The sequence below is a fragment of the Antechinus flavipes genome, chromosome 1 (genome assembly GCF_016432865.1).
Source record: "Antechinus flavipes isolate AdamAnt ecotype Samford, QLD, Australia chromosome 1, AdamAnt_v2, whole genome shotgun sequence".
In the NCBI taxonomy this organism is placed as follows: domain Eukaryota; kingdom Metazoa; phylum Chordata; class Mammalia; order Dasyuromorphia; family Dasyuridae; genus Antechinus; species Antechinus flavipes.
The window spans coordinates 158,094,893-158,114,323 of NC_067398.1; the positions used below are offsets into that span (position 1 = coordinate 158,094,893).

Sequence of the window (19,431 nt, forward strand, 5' to 3'; positions counted from 1 at the left end):
GTTGCACGAATAAGCAGAAAGCAGCCAGCTCCTTCTTCAGTTTCACAGTACAGAAGCTGATGTAAAAGTAAAGTGGAAAGCAAAGGAACACAGATAACCTGCAGAACAGTGACACCTACACTCAGAAAGCAGGACTGCAGCTCTCCAAACATTTTAAAGGCATTTGCTGCCAACAATCCTTATTTTAGTAATGTTTTTCTTTCAGTCTTACTGCCACAAGTGGCACAATTTATTTAAACATATGGTTCAATGAATCACACCGTTTAATGTTACAATAGTTTTTATTGAGTGTAAGAACATATTCAATAAATATTTTGATTTTGAGGCCTTTATTTTGTATTTCATTTTTCATTGGAAATCAGATTTACCTGGCACAAACACCATTGCCAGCAATGGATTTATCAAAAAGACAAATGCCAGGACATTAAATATTTCAATACTGTATTCAGCTGTTTACATCTGGATACCTTACAGTTTCCAAACATACCAAATGTAAATGGTTAATATGCTGTACAAATCAACACATTCTTCATAGAAGAAAACAGGAAAATGCTAATTTACTACAACCTGTCCATTATTTTTCAATAATGTTACTTAGGTTATCTCATGGGTAATAATATTCAGACACAACTAGCCATATTTTCTCAACATCCTACCTAGTTTCTCATCGGACAAGTGAGAAAAGCATGTAGCCAGAATGATTTTGCATGAAGTCAGAAATGCCCCTTCTTTATTTTGTATTTCATAACTATGACTACACAGAGATGAAGACAAGGGTACATTTTAAAAAGCCATTTATATTTTATGGTTTTTTGCTTCCCTTTTAAACTATAAAGAAAATTAGATGTTGTAAATGAGGAAGTGCAATGTAAAAGACAAGGTAATTTTCCTAGTTAGGTGGCCTTTTAAAGAAAAGAAGAATTCATTAATTTATGTTTGCATTCAATTATTCACATCTGTGCTCAGTGAACTTCAGTTCACTCAATGAAACTAATGGCAACTTAACTCACTGATTAGTTTAAAATAAGGTACTTAAAAAAAAGATGCCAAGTTGACCAACATAACTAAATAGTCCATAGCTAACCAAATTTTATTACATGTCTCTGAATCCTGAGAGGATAAACTGTTATTCAATTCCCTCACATACACACTTACTAAAAAATCCCACAAAAAACCCAAAATCCAAACATTTAAAAACTCTGAATTCCTTTGTTCTATAATTGACCTTCACTCTGCAGTCCCTTTTACCCAAGGCATGACTCCTGGTGCATCTTTTTGTAGTTTAGCTTCCGGGAAGTTTCCAGCAAACCTTTCTCTTGCTTTGTCCCAATTCTTTTTGTTTTTACTTTGGAAGAGTTGAACATCTTCAATTGAAGACGATTTGCCTGTTCCCAAGCCTGCATGTGTTCGTCTCAGTTGAAGCTGGATCTGTTTTAAAAATTGAATAATCATATTTAAGAGTTACCATATAATTCTAAATAAATTGAAATTTGCTTTTCAACTGAGTTCCTTGAATTGGAGTTTTCTGACTTATTTAAAACTAATACAACAAACTGACAAATGCATCAAATACATATAATAATAGGTTATACCACTGTGCATGTAATTTCCTATCATTTTTTCCTACGTTACCATGTCTTGTCATGAAATCAGGATACATTACGGTTTCCAAAGCAACTAATTTCATCTTGAGATATTTTTCAGCTATTCCCAGTCTGACTAAAAGTAGAAGCACTAGTCACATATCAAACCCTTGCTTGACTTTCAATTAAAATATTCAGCTGTTGGGCTACTTGTTATTTTCCAGAAAAGAACTGAAAACGGGAAAATCTATAATAGGATCCTTAAATAGAAGAGGTCTGTTTCATTTTCTTAAGAACTATAGGTGCACACATATATTGTATCTAGGATATACCGTGACATATTTAACATATATAAGACTGCTTGCCATCTGGGGGAGGGGGTGGAGGGAGGGAGGGGAAAAATAGGAACAGAAGTGAGTGCAAGGGATAATGTTGTAAAAAATTACCCTGGCATGGGTTCTGTCAATAAAAAGTTATTAAAAAAAGAACTATAGGTAGACTACAGTCTGATTAGGGAAAAGAGAACTTTTACTAAAGTTACAAATGCACTGAAAAACCACTCACTCATTATTTAATGTATAAAGTAATAATTATGGAACTTCTGATGAAGAAAGTGAGCTTTAGAAAGGTTAAGTAATTTGGACATCAATAATTAATTAATAATTAGCAAATTAATAAATAACAAAATTAGGATTCAGATTAAGTATCTAGTATCTGCAATACCCACTATTCTTCATTATCTTCTACGTTTTCCATTATCCTCCCTACTTAATGAATTTTACATAGGATCATAGGTTTAACAGAACCTACTTATCTATAAAATGAAATAGGGATACACCTTTTTTTTAAAAAATGAATTGAATAGTTATTTAAGGCCTTCTTTCTTGACTAGGACAGTTGGCATGTACGTTGGAAAAGCATTTTTTAAGAGTTACATGTTAATGACTGTGCTTCCTACTCTCCAGAAGCTCACATTTTATTTATGTGATATCTTTATTCATACATAAAAAGAAGTTTCACCTATTCAGAGCACTTTAGAGTGCAAAGGCAAGTCAGGTGGCAGTAGTTGAAGGACTGGCATGTGTATCAGCAGAGCAGAAAGTAGGGCCCAGTGATCCACCATCTCAGCAAAAAGATTGTAGTTGGCTACTCCATGATATTCTTGATATTAGCAAATATATTCCCCATAAATTGTAGAAGTAAGAAGTTGGCAAGAGTTAAGAATGAAAGAGGGTTTTGAATTACATTACTGAGAGGTGGGAGGAGAAGAAGAGGAAAAGTGGGGTGGAAGAAGGCTGATTTGTCAGTATCCTAACCCTGGTAGTCTTTTTGGCTACCTGTTGGGATTTGGGTGGCTGCAGGTGGGTTGGGGTAGGAGAGAAGATAAAGAAGTGTTAGCTGCTGAGTATGGGCCTCCCAATTATAATTCACATTTGTATAAGAATTTGTAAGTGATTCCTTCACAACTTGGAATGGATTTTTAAGCCAGAGGGTTGTAATCTATTTTAGGTCATAGACCTATCTGGCAATCTGGTGAAAACCTATAGATTATTCAGAAAAACTCTTTAAATGAATCAAATATACAGGATAAAAAAAGAGAACAGTTATACTGAAGTAACAATGATCAAAATATAGATTAAAAATTTATGAAACAGCAGTAGGGGATTCAGCTTGACATACCTTAGGTAAGCAATTAAAGACTCAAAATCGAGGCCTGCTATGGCTCAATGAAATAACATATGCTATTCCAACTTTGTATCAGGAATTCCTTTAAAACTTTCTTATTAAAATAAAAGTTTTTATTGACAAGGAAATCAGGTCTTAAAGATAGACTTACTGGAGTTTTCATTCCTCCACCATCCTTTCCTAGGCCTTCTCCTTTTTTCCAACCCATCTTCTCCAACATCTTTCGACCTTTGTTGTTGTCATTGATTTCACTTAAAGAAAAATAAAAATAAGACCTCATATCAAAAGAATTAAAATTTAATTTTTGAAAAATAATGAAATCAGAATAATAGAAGCATTAAAATGTTCATTTAATTTGGGTAATGTGATCCACAAACTTGTTATATATAGATTGCTTACCTATACCTTTATGTATTTATTAAAGTATTATATTGATTGAAAAACAAATGCAATAAATGGCAATTCCAGGTAATTAGTTACTTGCAATCGGTCTAATATCTCTAGACAAGAAAAGTTATTTTAATTAATGCCAAGGTTCTGACAATAACCATCATTTTCCTTTTAGTTTCAAATGAATTAAGGTCATCTTTGAATAACAATCTTGAGAATCCCAGACTCTTGTTTTTCTTTTACATTTTTTTCTTGACCTCTCATTCTATATTTAAAAGAGTTTTCAGTTTCCCAAACAAATACAGCCTCATAGAGGTTAAACTATGAACAGTTTTAGTTATAGTTAAAAGGGAAAAAAAACAACAGCTCTTTTTTTGAGAACAATCTAATAGGTAATAAATAATTATGGTCTGCATGCTAGATTTTAATTTTAATTTAACTGAAAAAATTTACACATACTATACTTCATTCCTTATAAATTGCCCACATTTTTGTTACAAATTCAGAATCTCCTTCAAAAAAAATTAAAGGAAAAAATGTAATACTAACATATACAACAGTGTTTTGTCCTGCAATAAAAAAAAATTCAATATTTAGTTTTGCACTTGTCTATTCTTCCCCTGGATGTTTAGTACATAAAATAAAACTAATTAAACCTATAGTCACCTAAGTGAAGTGAGTCTCAGATCATAGTGAGTATAATAAGGAAATAGAGTTGTGAAGCTTCTTCATAAAGAGGTGTTTCTTCTTGCTAAAAGTAATAGTAATTGTCTTAAATCTCAGCCCCTCTGACCTGTCTAGGACTCTTCTTTAACAAGACAATTTCAATTTCTTCCTTTCTGATGACTCCCTCTCTTCTGCCTCCAGAAAATATTCTACCTAACCTTTCCATCTTGCTTAAAAAAATTACTGTCCCATTTCTTTTTCTAATACTCCTGGTCTCTTGGTTCTGACTTCTTCACAGTCTCCTTTGCTGGCATATCATCCATACCATGCATGCCCTTTAATTAAGGCTACTTAAGGCTCTGTCTTAGGCTCCTTTATATTTTCTCTCCATATACTCTCTGTAGCTTCACATTAGCTCTCATGGGTGCTTCATATCTGCAACATTCTGAACTTGTATTTCTCCCAAACTTTGCTATTTTTCATGAACACATGGCTGTCCCTTCAGTCTCCCAGGTTCATAACATTGACTTTATCCACATTGCCAATTAGGGGCCAAATCTTGGCATTTCTACCTTCATAGCACCTCTTGAGTCCAATGTCTTCTCTCCACTCACATGGCTACCATCTTAGTTCAGTGTCTTCTCATCTCTTACTAAGATTATTTCAACAGTCTTCTAATAAGTCTCCCTGTTCCAAGTCTCTCACTACTCCATAACATCCTACACACAGCTGCCGAACTTATTTTCTTGAAGCCCAGCATTGACCATATGACTCTTCAAGTAATTCCACAGGCTTCCTATTGGCTCTACTATAAAATATAAACCCCTCTGTTGAGCTTTTAAAGCCCTGTATAACCTGGTTTCCAACTTTAACTTCACTAATATCAATCTCTCTCTTACACACTGGGAACCGGACAAACTGATCTTATTTCTATTCCCCACAGACATTTAACAGAACATTCCATCCCATGTACCTGGTACACAGTATTATTAATGCACCATCAGATGACTGATTTCTGCCTTTCTTCCCAACTTTTCAAAACAGGAGCTTGTAACCAATATTTCAAAACTCCTTAAATCCATACAATATGGCACCCCCTCTATGTTACACTTACTCTCAAGGTCACTGACCAATGGTTTTTTATAGTTTTCATCTTCTTTCATCTCTATGCAGCAAATGACAATAATCACCTCCCTATTCCCCCTGATTTTCATGACATCGTGCTCTCCTGATCTTCTCTTCTTACCCACACACAGATACACAGACACACACACACCCTTACAAATATTCCCTAATGCTCTATCCATAGTTCTTTGAAACACTCATCCTCTCTTACATTTACCAGCTACTTAGTACAAGAACAGTCTCTGTACATATCTTGTGTTCTTCTTAAATCATAAACTCCTTAATAATGGAGATTGTCTTATTTCTCTAATCTTCTTTTGCACTTAGTACAATATTTTCATGTATAATGGAGCTTACTCTTGTGTTCCTTCTGCTTTCTGGCACTTAGAAACTTGGCTTATTCCTACCATCTGCTTCTTCCATTTCTACTCACACATAGCTGAGCAGCTCTGGAGGAAGACATTCAACTGTGATGAGTGGATCCACTATGTACATTATCTAATCTCAATTGGGCCCTCATTGCAACAAATCACCATTTACTCTTCCTCTGCTGACTTTCTATTGCACTCCTCCAGCACATGTGCCAAATAAAATTTCTTTTCTCCAAGCTTTCTACATAAAATCTTTCCTGTACCACCTCAAGGATCTTGTCTCAAAATTTACATTCACCATAAGTTCCATCTTTTTTTCCTTTTTCTTAAAGTCAAAACAATCTGGCATCAGCCCTATTCATACTTTCTTTAGTCCAGTCTCGTTTGAAGAGATGATCCTTCTTCTTAGGATTATATGTTCTATATGCACCATTCCTTCTTATTTCTTCATATCATATAAGGACACATTTCTCTCTAATCTTTTATCTCTTCCTATCTCCACAGCTCCTTTCTTACTGCTCATATATACAGTCAAGTCTCCTTGTTTAATTGTTTGTTTAAAAATTGTTTAAAATTGTTTAAATTTTTAAAATTTGTTTAATTGTTTAAAATTAAAAACATTTGTTTAAATGTTTAAAATTGTTTAAATTTTGTTTATACAAATTGTTTAAATTTAACATTTGTTAATTTTTGTTTAAATTGTTTAAACAATTGTTTAAAAAAAACAAAGAAAAAAAACCACCACACTTGACTATTACCCTTTCTTTCTTGCTACATTACTAGAAATTTTACTCCTTTCAACTGTTTCTCACTCATTTCTTAAAAATCCAATTAAAATCTTGCCTTGTAGAGGCAGACTTGCCCAACATCTCTTAATTCTAGTGCCATACCTGTTAGTTCATATTAATTTTTCAAATTGTATTCATATTTACACAGCTCACTTTACATATATTTGCATGTTATATCCCTGATTAAACTCTAAGTTCCTCAGAGGCAGGGACTGTTTTTGCCTGTTTTTCTATCTCCAGCAGCACTTAGCACAGGCTTGGGAACATAGAAGGTATTTAATCAATGTTAACTGATTGGTTTCAATCCTCTGCAATCTGTACCACTGTATCACAGTATACAGTATAAATGTACCACTTAATTCACTGTTCTCCTCAAAATTACCAAAGATCTTTTAATAATCTTTTAAAAGGTCAAATCAAATGACCTTTTCTCATTTTTATCAAACTTGAATTTTCTGGTAGCATTTAATCCTTTTAGCCACTCTTATCTACTACGTTCTCAAGATACTGTTGTTTCACGTCTATCTGTCTTTCTTCTCTGTTTTATTTGCTGGATCATCATCAATATCATGCTCTCTAATTGTAAATATACATCATGGCTTTGTCTTAGGTCATCTTTTCTCTCCAACTTCTTGATAACTTCATCAGCTCCCAGGAATTTAAGCATCATCTCTAGGAAAGTCACTCCACAGTTTATATATTTGGTCCTAGCTGCTTATTAGATATGTCCAACTCAACATCCCCTAAGCACTTCAAATTCAACATGTCTCCAAGAAACTTTTTAATCTTTCTATCTTCAAAACCACTTTCCCATTTCTGTCCACAACACCACTCTCCTTCTAAGGGTCTATATGTACAACCTTGGATAGACTTCTTCAGTCTATTTCATGCATTGCCTCTGCACATATTTATTTAATCACTTGCCAAAGCCTGTTGATTCAGACTCCACAACATCTCTCCCATTTCCCCTCCTCTTTATACTGCCACTACATCCTAATTTAGATCTTCATCAGTTCTCACTGTGATTATTCCAACAGCCTAATTAAAATCAAATAAAAACTCCTCAGTTTGAAATTTAATCTTTCACAACCTGGCACCACATCATTACCCTTTTAAACATTTTCTGATCCAGCCAAATTGGCCTTCTTGTTCCGCATACATCAGATACTATCTCTTACTCCTCTGCCTTTGTTTTGGCTGACTCCTCTGCCTGGAACACTCCATCACCACTTTCACCTCTGTGAATTCCATATTTCCTTCAAAACACAACTGAAAGGCCAATAAATACTTTCCTAAATGCCTCTCTGTAAAATGACCTTTATACTGTATTTATTTTGTGTTCAAGTTGATCCCCCCTCCCTCAATAAAAAGTTATCTCTTTGAGAGTAAAGCTGTTCATTTCTTTTTTGTTCCCAGTGCCTAGCAGAGTGTCTGGAACATAGTAAGCATTTAACAAAAACTTGTTCAATAAATACTAATTACATCACATCATGCATTTGTGTGAGTACACATCTATACATTATACAAAAATAAAAAACACATATAGATTCTCAGGAACAAGGGGGAAATTATGCTAACATGAAAGAAGGCCTTTAATTAAATACAAACTTTGTGTAAAAAAGGCTAGAATTGAACCATTTCATACTTCACCATTGGATGTTCTGTTATCATCCCTTTAAGCTATTGTAACAGAAGCCAATTTAAACTAGGCAATACAAATACGCACACTGTATAATAAATGTTTCTTGCACAATGAATTGGTGGTAATACTCACGAATGGACAGAAGCAGGGGCATCATCTCTTTGAAATGTTCCTTCGCTTCCAATCTGCTCCCTACGTTTTCCAGCTCTGTCTTTATATTTTGGATTCTTTAGTGCTTTTTCATCTTCATATTCTGTATTCTTCATAAATACATAAAAATCATTAGGGAAGAAGGAAATTTTAAAATAAATAACTTACACTGTCTTAATGTAAGGTGGGGAGCTTAATAATGTTATTTCACATTTACTTTTACAATAAGGCAAATGTTTCCACATAAAGTAGAAATTAGCCACACACCCCCGCCCAATCCCCTCATAACCAAAAAAATCCTAATTACTTCACTTTAAACTCCTCCTTCCCCTCCTACTCAGCTATATTTTCATAGCAAAATAAATTATTAGCTAATGGCATAATACACAATTATGATATTATTATCATGATATGATTTAATAATATTTGATCCAATGTCATGCAGTCACTATTCTTTATCAAATGCTACTAAAGAGGTGCTTGAAGACATCTGAAAAGTCATTGTATGTCCTTGGGTTAAGAAAAATCCATGTTTACCCTACATTTTAAGGTGCCAAAAGAGTGCTAGAATGCCAAAAGTGGTTTTACAATGCTTACTGTAAAAGAAGAAAATTTAGTGGTTTAGTTATATGAATAAACATTCTTCACGTGACTGCTGTACCAATAGCAAAAATGTTAGAATTCATTATTGCTGTTGCTGTCATTTGATTCTTGGACAGAGTTTTACCCTATAATGTTATTTATCAATGTTTACAATAAATGACCATTCTCAATATCATCATGTATCACATTCATCCTAAGTTAAAAATATTCAATTAATTTGGACATCTATTATTTAGTAAATATAAATGTAAAAAATTTCAACATTCTACTATATCAGTTTTCTTTAATTTGGAATGAGAATATAAAATAATTCAAATCTAAGAGTTTGAAAAAAACATTTACACCACAATCCCCTCCTCCCCCTTCAAAATTTGGCCCAGATATTTTATTAGAATTTTTTCTTTATTAAATTAATATTTATTAAATGCATTTTAAGTGCTTGAATAAGCACTGTTCTAGGCACAAAAGATAAAAGAAAACAACAACAATTCTATTCTCTCAAAAGATTTTACAGTCCACTGGATATTAACACTAAGAATAGTGTTATTTTTTAAGTTATCAAAAGTCAGATAAAATACTTTAAATCATTAACAAAAAAATGCAAATTAAATCTCACACCTGTTGGATTGGCTAACATGCCAAAAAATGGAAAATAAAAAATGTTGGAGGGGATGTAGTTAGTAAGAATAGCACACTAATGTACAGCTGGTTAAGATGTGAACTGCTACAATCATTCTGGAGAACAATCTGGACCTATGCTCAAAGTTTATAAAATTGTCCCCTTTGATCCAGAAATACTAGTCTGTATCAAAGAAAAAGGAAAGGATCTATGTGTTCAAAAATATTTATAGTAACTCTTTCAGTGGTACAAAAAATTGGAAAGTGAGGGAATGCCCATTAGTTAGTGAATGGCTAAATAAGTTGTGGTATATTATTTTGACGGAATACTACTTTAATGTAAGAAATGATGAGAAGGATAATTAAAAAAAAAACTGAAAAAACTTGTATGATCTGATACAAAGTGAAATGATCAAAACCAGGAAAATACTGTACATACGAAGAGTGATATTGTAACAATGATCAATTGTGAAAGACCTAGCTAAGTAATTAAAATAACAGATGACAATTCCAAAGGATTCATGAAGAAAAATGTTGTCTATTTCAGAAAGAGAACTGATGGATTCTGAGAACAGACAGAAGCTTCTTCTTCTTCTTCTTCTTTTTAAAGTTGTTTGTTTTAGCGAGGCAATTGGGGTTAAGTGACTTAGCCAGAGTCACATAGCTAGGAAGTAGTAAGTATCTGAGGTTGGATTTGAACTCAGGTCCTCCTGATTTCAGGGCTGGTACTCTATTCACTGTGCCATCTAGATGCCCCTGAAGCTTCTTTTTAAATTTTTTTTATTTTTGAGGGGAGGCAACTTTTTAAATGTAGAAATATTTTGTATGATTTTGGATACATAATAGGCATCATATAGACTGTCTTTTCAATGGCTGAGGGAGGATAGAGAGAAGAGAATTTGGAACTGAAAATTAAAAAAGAATGTAAAAAATAAATTTAAGAAACAACAGCAACAATAATCTAATTTTTACTTTGATGAACTTCCTCACACTTAAGCTGATCTTCAGATGTCATGATCTGTCATGAGGCCTCAAATAAGTCTTTTCAAAGTGTTAGGTAAGACATTCTAGAGCTTTTGCTACCCAGTCTTTGAAATTACTTGTATTCTCAAATCTCAACTATTACCCTATTACATCTAAACTTAGCCTCTTGTGATAAGCAACCAAATCAGAAACCAATGTTGTTTTATTAATGATACGACCATTTGCTGCACCCTAAAGATCACGGAGCCTTTTCAATCTCATTTGGAGATGAAATTTTCTACATGAGATTGTCTGTTAAAATGTGAATCTTATGTATTATATCTAGGATATACTGCAACATATTTAACATATATAGGACTGCTTGCCATCTTGGGGGGTGGGGGGGTGGAGGGAGGGAGGGGAAAAAACGAAACATAAGCGAGTGCAAGGGATAATGTTGTAAAAAATTACCCTGGCATGGATTCTGTCAATACAAAGTTATTATTAAATAAAATAAAATTTAAAAAAATAAATTAAAAAAAAATGTGAATCTTGAAAATCAGGGGCAGTCTTTTTAATTTGTATACTTATACACAGCACAGTGTTTTACACTTAGCAGGCACTTGAATTATTTCCCTGCCTTCTTCTAAATCTTTTATAATCTGTAATTATTCTATCTTTTAGCTTTTTCTCATAAAACTAGTCTATGTACATTTACCTCTAGTCAAGGATTCATCAACTATATTCATGCCCATCATACTGCTTTATCTCTTTGTCTAAGATTATGCTATTCCCTGTTACCTAAGATCTGTCCGTCATTAGTCTAAATTCTACCTACCCATCCTTTAAAGTCAGGCCAAATGTTACCTGTTCCAAGAAGCCTTCCCAAGTTCACTCACTAATGACCTTCCCTTCCATTAGACCTCATATTTCATTTGGTACATGTAATTTTGTATTATAGTAATTTGTGAATGCTCCATCTCCATCTTATTTGGAAAGATTATTTAATCTTTCCATCTCCAACACCTAGCAGTTCTATGACTATTGCAATGTATGTCTTCATGTAAACTGGAGAGGTTTTAGTAAGACTTGAATCACTTAGAAATCAATAATGGGCAAATCTCTTCATCCCTTAGGGCCCCAGACAATTACTAATACTGTTGCAGAATAGTAGTAACTAGTCTGCATTAGTAGAGGAAATTTTCTCACCAGGAATTCCCTATAACAAAAAAAATTACTAAAAACTAAAAGCAATGACTAAAAAACCAAGCAATTATCAAGGAAATATTGCATATAGAAAAAAATCTTTATTTGGATGAAAAAACTAGGTGAACAGTATCTTCTTTTCCTGTAATGTAAGTCTCTGTAGTATAATCAAAAGTAATTATGATTCTGAGGACATGGATTCTACTCTTGGCTTTTTTACTTAGTTATGTGACATATAGTAAGTCCCTCTGATCAATTTAGAAGCACTTATTAAGTGCCTTAGGAACAAGGCACTGTGCTAGGTACTAAGGATGCTAAGACAAAAGTAACTATCTTTAAGAAGCTTATATTCTTTTGGGAGAAACATGTATCCATGCAAAATATATGCAGTAAATAAATACAAGGTAAGTTGAGTGCAATGCACTCATTGCTAGAAGAGAGTTTCAAGAAAGAAAAGATTTGATGTGAAAAGTGGTATTTGAGTTGAACTTCAAAGGAAATTAGAGATTCTAAAAAGAATAGATGAGCTAGTGAAAAGTTTTGGAAAAGTCTATGACAAGACATTTAAATAGGAAATGGATGACACAGTGAGGTCTATGCTGTAGCAATAAACATTGGCAGATGAGTAGAGAACATGGAAAATTACTGAAACAACCCAGGTTAGAAGAGCCTGAACTAGATGACTTCAAAGAAGAAAAAAGGGATGAAACTATTTTAGAGTCTTAGTTTTCTTAAGTGAAAATTGAAGACTGCCTAATGTAGTTTCAGAGATGGTATAGGGGAAAAATGACAAAATATATGTGATAGCATTATGATAATGGTAAAATATACCATATAAATGTAAAGAGGTTCTACTGTTTCTTTTGTCCCTCACTTATAATCCCAGTTAGGTTAAAAAAAAAACTTCATATGCTATGCTGATCATTCTATGCAATTACAGGTATATTGCTGGCCTTACATTATTTATTTCTTAAATCATTCCTTAAAGCTCTGATTTAACACTTAAAATAGCATAATATTTATTACCTTATAAGCACTTACCATTAAGCCATATTTGACTCTTATTTTTTTTAATGCTTTTCTTCTTACCAACTCTTTTTCTTCTTTACTTAATGCTGGACCAACTAAAAAAAGAATGGCCATTTAGTCATTAAATATACGAAATTCTTTTTTTTTGGAGAAATGGAAATTTCTGCAGTGCTTATAATCAACAGTAATACTCCATTTGTAAGTCAACTGCAAAGAGGTATAATAAAATATTGATATAAAATGGTTTTAGCTTATAATGAGGCTTTTCATTACTTGTGTTAAAACTAAACTGCCTTGTAGAGAATGATAAGAATTCTATATTCTAGTATTGTATCATATCACAGCTAGATTTTGGTGAATGTTACAAAAAGAACTAGAAATTACCTGATTCTTGTTAAAACATCAAATCACTTAATATATCTCAATTTTTGAGGGGTTTTATTGGTTAAATATGTGGCCATAAAAGTACAAAAAAAAAAAATTAAGTAATTTTCTCAATGAATCAGCATAAGCCTGTTAAAGAATTAGTAGAGAGTTGAGGAATTCTCAGCTTCTTAATTAACATTCTGACCAGGAAACATATTCTTCCAGTCTCACCAAAAAAACAATTAAACAAATAGATGTGAATAATGTAAAAGGGACTTTTTTTTTTTAGGAATAATAATTGTACTAAAAGCAATTTCTAGGAAGTTCCAAATATTTATTTAAAATTCTGGAAAACTAGGTAGCGGTATTAAAAGCTCCTTGGAAACTTCCTATAACACTAATTTTGCCTCAGAAAAGTGGTGCTATGATAATACAGCATGATTTCCCAACTTGACAAACTCTAGAGGCTTGTTAAATGGAAATTATTTGAAAAATAACTAAATTATCCTACTGAAATTAATCTCTTCATTTGTTTTTAAGGCAAAGTGGCATAGTGGGTCTGGAACTAGCCTTGGAGCCAGAAAGATATGAATTCAAACTTTACTGTAGACACACAGCAGCCACGTGATTTGAGGCAAGTCATTTAACAGCTCGGTGTTCCCAATGACATCTAAGTTATTAGAAGGTGAAAACCTGTGTTGGCAGAGGAAGTTTCTAACCAGGAACACCCTAGAGCAATGAATCACAGGTCCAGACCTTATCCCTAATGTTTGTGTACATTATAAACTTCAGAATCTATTTCCTTTCAATTGAAGAACAAATATAAAAGATTTACTGAAAACTAAGTACAGGGACCAAAAAAAAATTGGAAACACCTGCAATAGAGCAACATAAACTCCATTTCATATGAATACTAACAGATCAATCCTGCTAATGAGAAAGCCTGTCAATAATCTTTCTCAACATCAACAACAGAAGTTAAAAGAAATAGACCTAGTTGGATGAACTGATCATATTATAATTACTGTCTTGGACATTTGAAAATGGTTTCCATCTTGTTATAAAAGCCTATTAACAAACTGAATTAGTATTAGCAGAACCCATATTTGTAATCCAATATTAATATGCTTTTCATCTGGTCAGTATATTTCGCATACTGCTCCACTTCTCAAAATGCTAAGGACAAGAATGTGAAAGATGTCTTAATGTAGTACATTAGTCCAGTTTTCAAATATGAAACAGTTTTTATTGGATGTCATTAAAATGTACTCTGCTCAATATACTTATTCCTAAAAAACACACTTTACTTATTAAATGCTTATTAACAAATCCTCATATACAAAGATCAGGATAGTGAAGTCACCATTAGGATTTGTTAAAATAGAAAAAAACTTCATTTGAAAGCTAATATCTAGCTTCAAGAAGATGGAGATTTTAATGCTTAAAAGATTCAAATTTAAAAGTTAAATTATTAACATAATATAGAATGAGAAATTTTACTTACCAGAAGATTCATCTTTTTTATCAAGGCGAAGATGGGCTCGAACTTGCCCTGGTTCACAACCATCACAAGTATCACTACCTGGATGAATGTGAAAAGACAGCACAGTTTCTCCAATTTTCACTTCATCTCCATGTTCTAGTACATAAGGTTCACATTTTGTTTTGGGCTATAGAAGAAATATGCAAAATAAAATCCAAGATGATCACATGCATGGTCGATTTTTATTTCTATAAATAAAGCTGAAGGACAACAAATAACCATTTACACAGATATTACCATCTATATACAAGAATAACTCAGTTTTTTTGATATGGATATTTGACATAAAAATTCAGGGCAAGAAATGTTTTCTCTGGTCCCCTATCTACATAATTTATTATGAACAATCACAATGTACTACTTGAAATATAAGTAAAAAAAAAGACAGCTAATTGATCCAATTTCCATTCACAACCCTCATTTCTTCCTATTTCAAACATTCTTTTTATCCCCTATCGGTATTACCCAATTAAATCTTCAAACTGAAGGAGCTGCTGGCACAGTGGATAAAGCACTGGGCCTATAGGAAGGTTTGGGTTCAGGAGTGGCCTCAGACATTTACTAAGTGTGTCACTCTGGGCAAGTCAATTAATCTATTTGTCCCAGTTTCCTCATCTGTAAATTAAGGTCGCAGCATATACCTAACAGGGTTATAGTACTGATCAGATGAGAGAATATAACTTGGTTCCTGTCAAAGAGTTGGTGCTAGATAAATGCCTATTCCCTTTCCCAAATTATCCATTACAATGAACTATCACACAGAAAGAGATTAGAATGAGGAAGAGAACAATGGGTGAGGAGGTTCATAAAACAGGTCTGCAATTCTACTCTTGAGCTCAAAGCATATTTTTTTGGCTTGCTAATTTAAAGCAGAGGTGTCAAATCTCCAGCAACTAGAACCAGATTAAGGTGTAATTGGGAAATGTTTAACCAAAAGCACTACCACCATTACCACCCCCAAACACAGTATACATAGGTAATGTTAATTAGTGATTTTCTAAGATAATATGTTGCAATTTGACACCTGCTCTAAAGCAAGGTGTGGGTCCCCTCAGAACAAAGTTACTCCTGGGAATTAATATATTTACTATAACAATTTGTTCGATGTCTAGAGTTTTCAGAGTTTCTTGTAAGGGAATTTCTCATATATAATTTCCAGATCTAACTATATGTAAGGAGGAAAACTAAAATTATTATTACAAGTCCAATGACACAAATAATGGCTGGCGTATATGAAGTTGATTTCTAAGGCTTTTCCTGTGATAACAGACCAGCCACATTATATTTTGGCTATGTGGAAAGTATATACATAAAGTTTCAGCAGCTTCACCACTGAAAAACACATACATACACACTCCACTGACCTAATATACATTTATTGATTGATTCAGATCTATGATTTCATTGCCATAAGAAATTATCTCAACCAATAACTATTGGCAACTATTCTGGCATTGAGAGTCTTAGCAAGGTGTCTGGGTCACTGGGCAGTTAAGTGACTTTGCAAAATCACATGACCAGCTTGCGCCAGAGACAAGACTTGAAACTTGGTCTTAATCACAGATCTCACAGTTGAAAGGAAGCCTGGATGTTGTCTAGGCCAATCTTCTCATTTTGTAGATGAAAAAAACTAAGACTCATTGAAGTGCAGTGACCCAAAGCCATATACATAATAAGTGGCAGAGTCAAGCCTGGAACCCAGTTCCTCTCACCCACAAATCCAACCCTCTTTCCATTCATAGTATGAAATATATCTGCCTTCATAGAGATTGCAGAAGAATATAAGACACATAAATAAAAAACCTAAAATAACCTTTTTGTGTGGGGGAAGGCAGGGAGTGCAAGGGGGTTGGTGGGATAGGAAAAGTTACAGACAGGAAAGGATCAGAAAAAGCTGCCTGGACAAAATGACTCTTGAGTTGGTCTTTTAGAAGATGGGTAAGAAGGAACAGGAACAGAAGGGTAGCAACATGTTCAGGGGACAGAATAGTCTAGCTTCATTATAGAATAGCATATGAGTTAAATCTGGGAGGAAAAAAGGAGTACCAGTGAAAGTGGACTATGGATTTTAGTTGGCAGACAAAATGGAGCCTATGAGGAATTTTGGGCTAAAAAGCAAAATAGTCTACAAAAGTAAAAAAAAAAAAAAAAACACACACACACAAAATGTTTTAATTAACATAAAAACACTCACCTGAAGAATCTGCTTCCCATTAACAATTGTACCATTTTGACTGCCTTGATCCACAAGAACATAACTTTGTAACTCATGGTCAAAGTAAATTTCCGCATGAAACTTAAGAAATAAAAGAAATAAAACAATTTTTAAAAATCAATGTGAATTCTATAAAATGATGTCTCAGACCATTAATACTCAGCTATATATCTTTGAACATGTTAATTTTTAAGATAAGGTACTACTAGATTTATTTACTTTAGTATGAATTTAGTATGAAATCTGACCTATAATATGTTATTGTTTTCAAGTACTCCTGGATCTTTTTTTCCTTTCAAAGAGACCACAGTTAAGTGTGATCAGAAACACAAGCATTATGGTCATTTAGTTCATTCTGAAGTATCTGGGCTTTTATTTGGGAGATGAGGGGAAAGACAAAAGGCTAACAGATCAAGCTCATTTGGTTTTAAAATTAACAAAATTTTCCATATATGTGTGCATATGTATATGTATACACACACACACACACACACACACACACACGCCCTCCAGATACTTCAATTTTTTTTATTTTTATTTTTTTACAATTGAGGCGGCAATACGAAGAAAGACAAAAGGAGAAAAAGAGTAAGCCTAAGGAGGCTTAGAGGAAGAGAGAGAAAAATGAGAGGAGAGAAGATAAAGGCAGAAAGAGTATAGATGATATAAATAAAGAAATGAGAAGTAGCCTCAGAAGCTTCTAAAGTGGAACTACCTTGAACTTAAGAATGTTTGTCTCTTACTATGTCAATGTGAAATTCTAGCTCCTTGGCTATTTATCCTAGTTTTTCTTGTCACTCTTTATCCTAAAATCTTCCTTTACTATGAATGAGAAAGTGATCCCATGAGCCAGAAAAATTTTACTTGTGCTTCAAAATCTGTGACTTAGGGGGCTAGATGAAATAAAGTTAAGGACTTGGGGTTCCTCAGTCTACTTTAAATTAAAGAAAAAGATAAACATGTAGAGTTCATTCACTTTTTAATTAAAAGAATTTTATCACATATATGAATAGAAAAACAGTGGCACTTTCATTTTGATAAATAATTTTTCACCAAACTATGTTCTATTATATTATTAATATTAGCAATTAGTTTTATAAAAACAAAACAAAAAAGCTTGGAGCTCAAATAAGAAAAATCCAACAGCTTAACTCTACTTTAAGACACAGGGAAAGGAGAATATTTTTTCAGTTAAAATTTACCTTACTGACACCAACTTCAGGAATTCGAAGTGTATGTTCCATGTCTTTTTCTCTACAAAGTTAAATACAACGTTTTTTAGTAACTATATCATTTATAGATTGACACTGAAATTTTGAGGAAATGCTAATATTTTAAATGTATTTTCTCAAGCCTAAGAATAATCCTATTAAAGATTATATCACATCTTTAACCCTATTCTCAAACTTCCTAAGTAAAGCTGCCTCACAGAAAAAAAATTAAAATGACTTTATTCTTTGGTTCATCTAACCCAAAATAATCAGTAATCAGTGAGTATATAATAAATTAAATCTGTGAAACCTTATCTTTATACCAAATTTGCATTAACTTTTCCAGATCTACTGAATAAATCCTTATTTTTATTACATGAACAATGGTAAATTCTATTGTTTGAGAGCAATTAAAATTAAGATATTGTATAAAATCTGAAATAAGAATAAGCTAGATTATCCTTTCCAATGGAAAAATGCGAAGCTATTCTAGGTATTATCAAAGCTCATTCTCCTTGCTCAGCACATTGCATCTTGTTGCTAAATTAGCTATGAACTGCAACTGGAAGGAAAAGGAAATTGCATTAAGGTCAGAAATTAGTTCTTTAAAAGTAGAGAAATTAAGAGAATAAAGTCTCCCAATTTTTGGAAACTGTCAGAAAAAAAAATCTTATGTTCTTTCCATGAGATTTCCATTTTGAGGCTGAAAATACAAACTAGGATGTTACAAAAACAGGTAAGGTCAAGATAGAACAGGAGACTGGTGGGAAGAATGTTTGTGTGTCTTTTTTGGGATATTAAAAATGGCCATAAACAATAAAGGATATTGTCAAATAGGTTTCATTTTTGGTGTAATGGTGTAAAGTAGATAATTCAATTTTGGTATGAATTGTTAGGGAATTCTCTCAAACTTCTAAGAAAGGCATATCATTACTAGCAGGTATTCAATGATTGTAAGTCAAAGAGAAGAGGTCAGATTCAAAGAAAAGAGAATTACTAACATGCTAAGGAATTTGTTCTCATTGGTTAACTAATTCAGATACCTGGGGCACAGATTGTTTTTTATAACCTTTCAGGCCTTCTGAGAATATCCAGTCAGTCAGCATGCCAGTATGCCTTTTCCAAGAGGTTGAAAGAATTCTCTGACAGTAAGCTCTTTGCTTCTCTCCTGAGATAGTGACCCTTTGCATATATTGTCATGAAAGACCAAAAAACAAACAAAAAAAATAAAGTGTTAATCTTCAATTCTGCATGTTCTCTTTTCGGTTCCTTACAG

General features: G+C 33.1%; 1 protein-coding gene across 1 annotated transcript in view; it reads right to left on the bottom strand.

Moving 5' to 3' along the window:
* Positions 1 to 262: 262 nt before the first annotated feature.
* Positions 263 to 19,431, bottom strand: part of AGGF1 (angiogenic factor with G-patch and FHA domains 1) — a 59,969-nt gene continuing 40,800 nt past the window's right edge. Inside the window, exons 8-14 of the mRNA XM_051991947.1 lie at positions 18,147 to 18,198; positions 16,924 to 17,025; positions 14,691 to 14,856; positions 12,833 to 12,915; positions 8,384 to 8,511; positions 3,421 to 3,520; positions 263 to 1,428 (exon numbers count right to left, since the gene is read on the bottom strand). Of these exons, the coding sequence (XP_051847907.1) occupies positions 1,228 to 1,428; positions 3,421 to 3,520; positions 8,384 to 8,511; positions 12,833 to 12,915; positions 14,691 to 14,856; positions 16,924 to 17,025; positions 18,147 to 18,198 (832 nt within the window). The 3' untranslated portion in view covers positions 263 to 1,227. The remainder of the gene's footprint in view (positions 1,429 to 3,420; positions 3,521 to 8,383; positions 8,512 to 12,832; positions 12,916 to 14,690; positions 14,857 to 16,923; positions 17,026 to 18,146; positions 18,199 to 19,431) is intronic.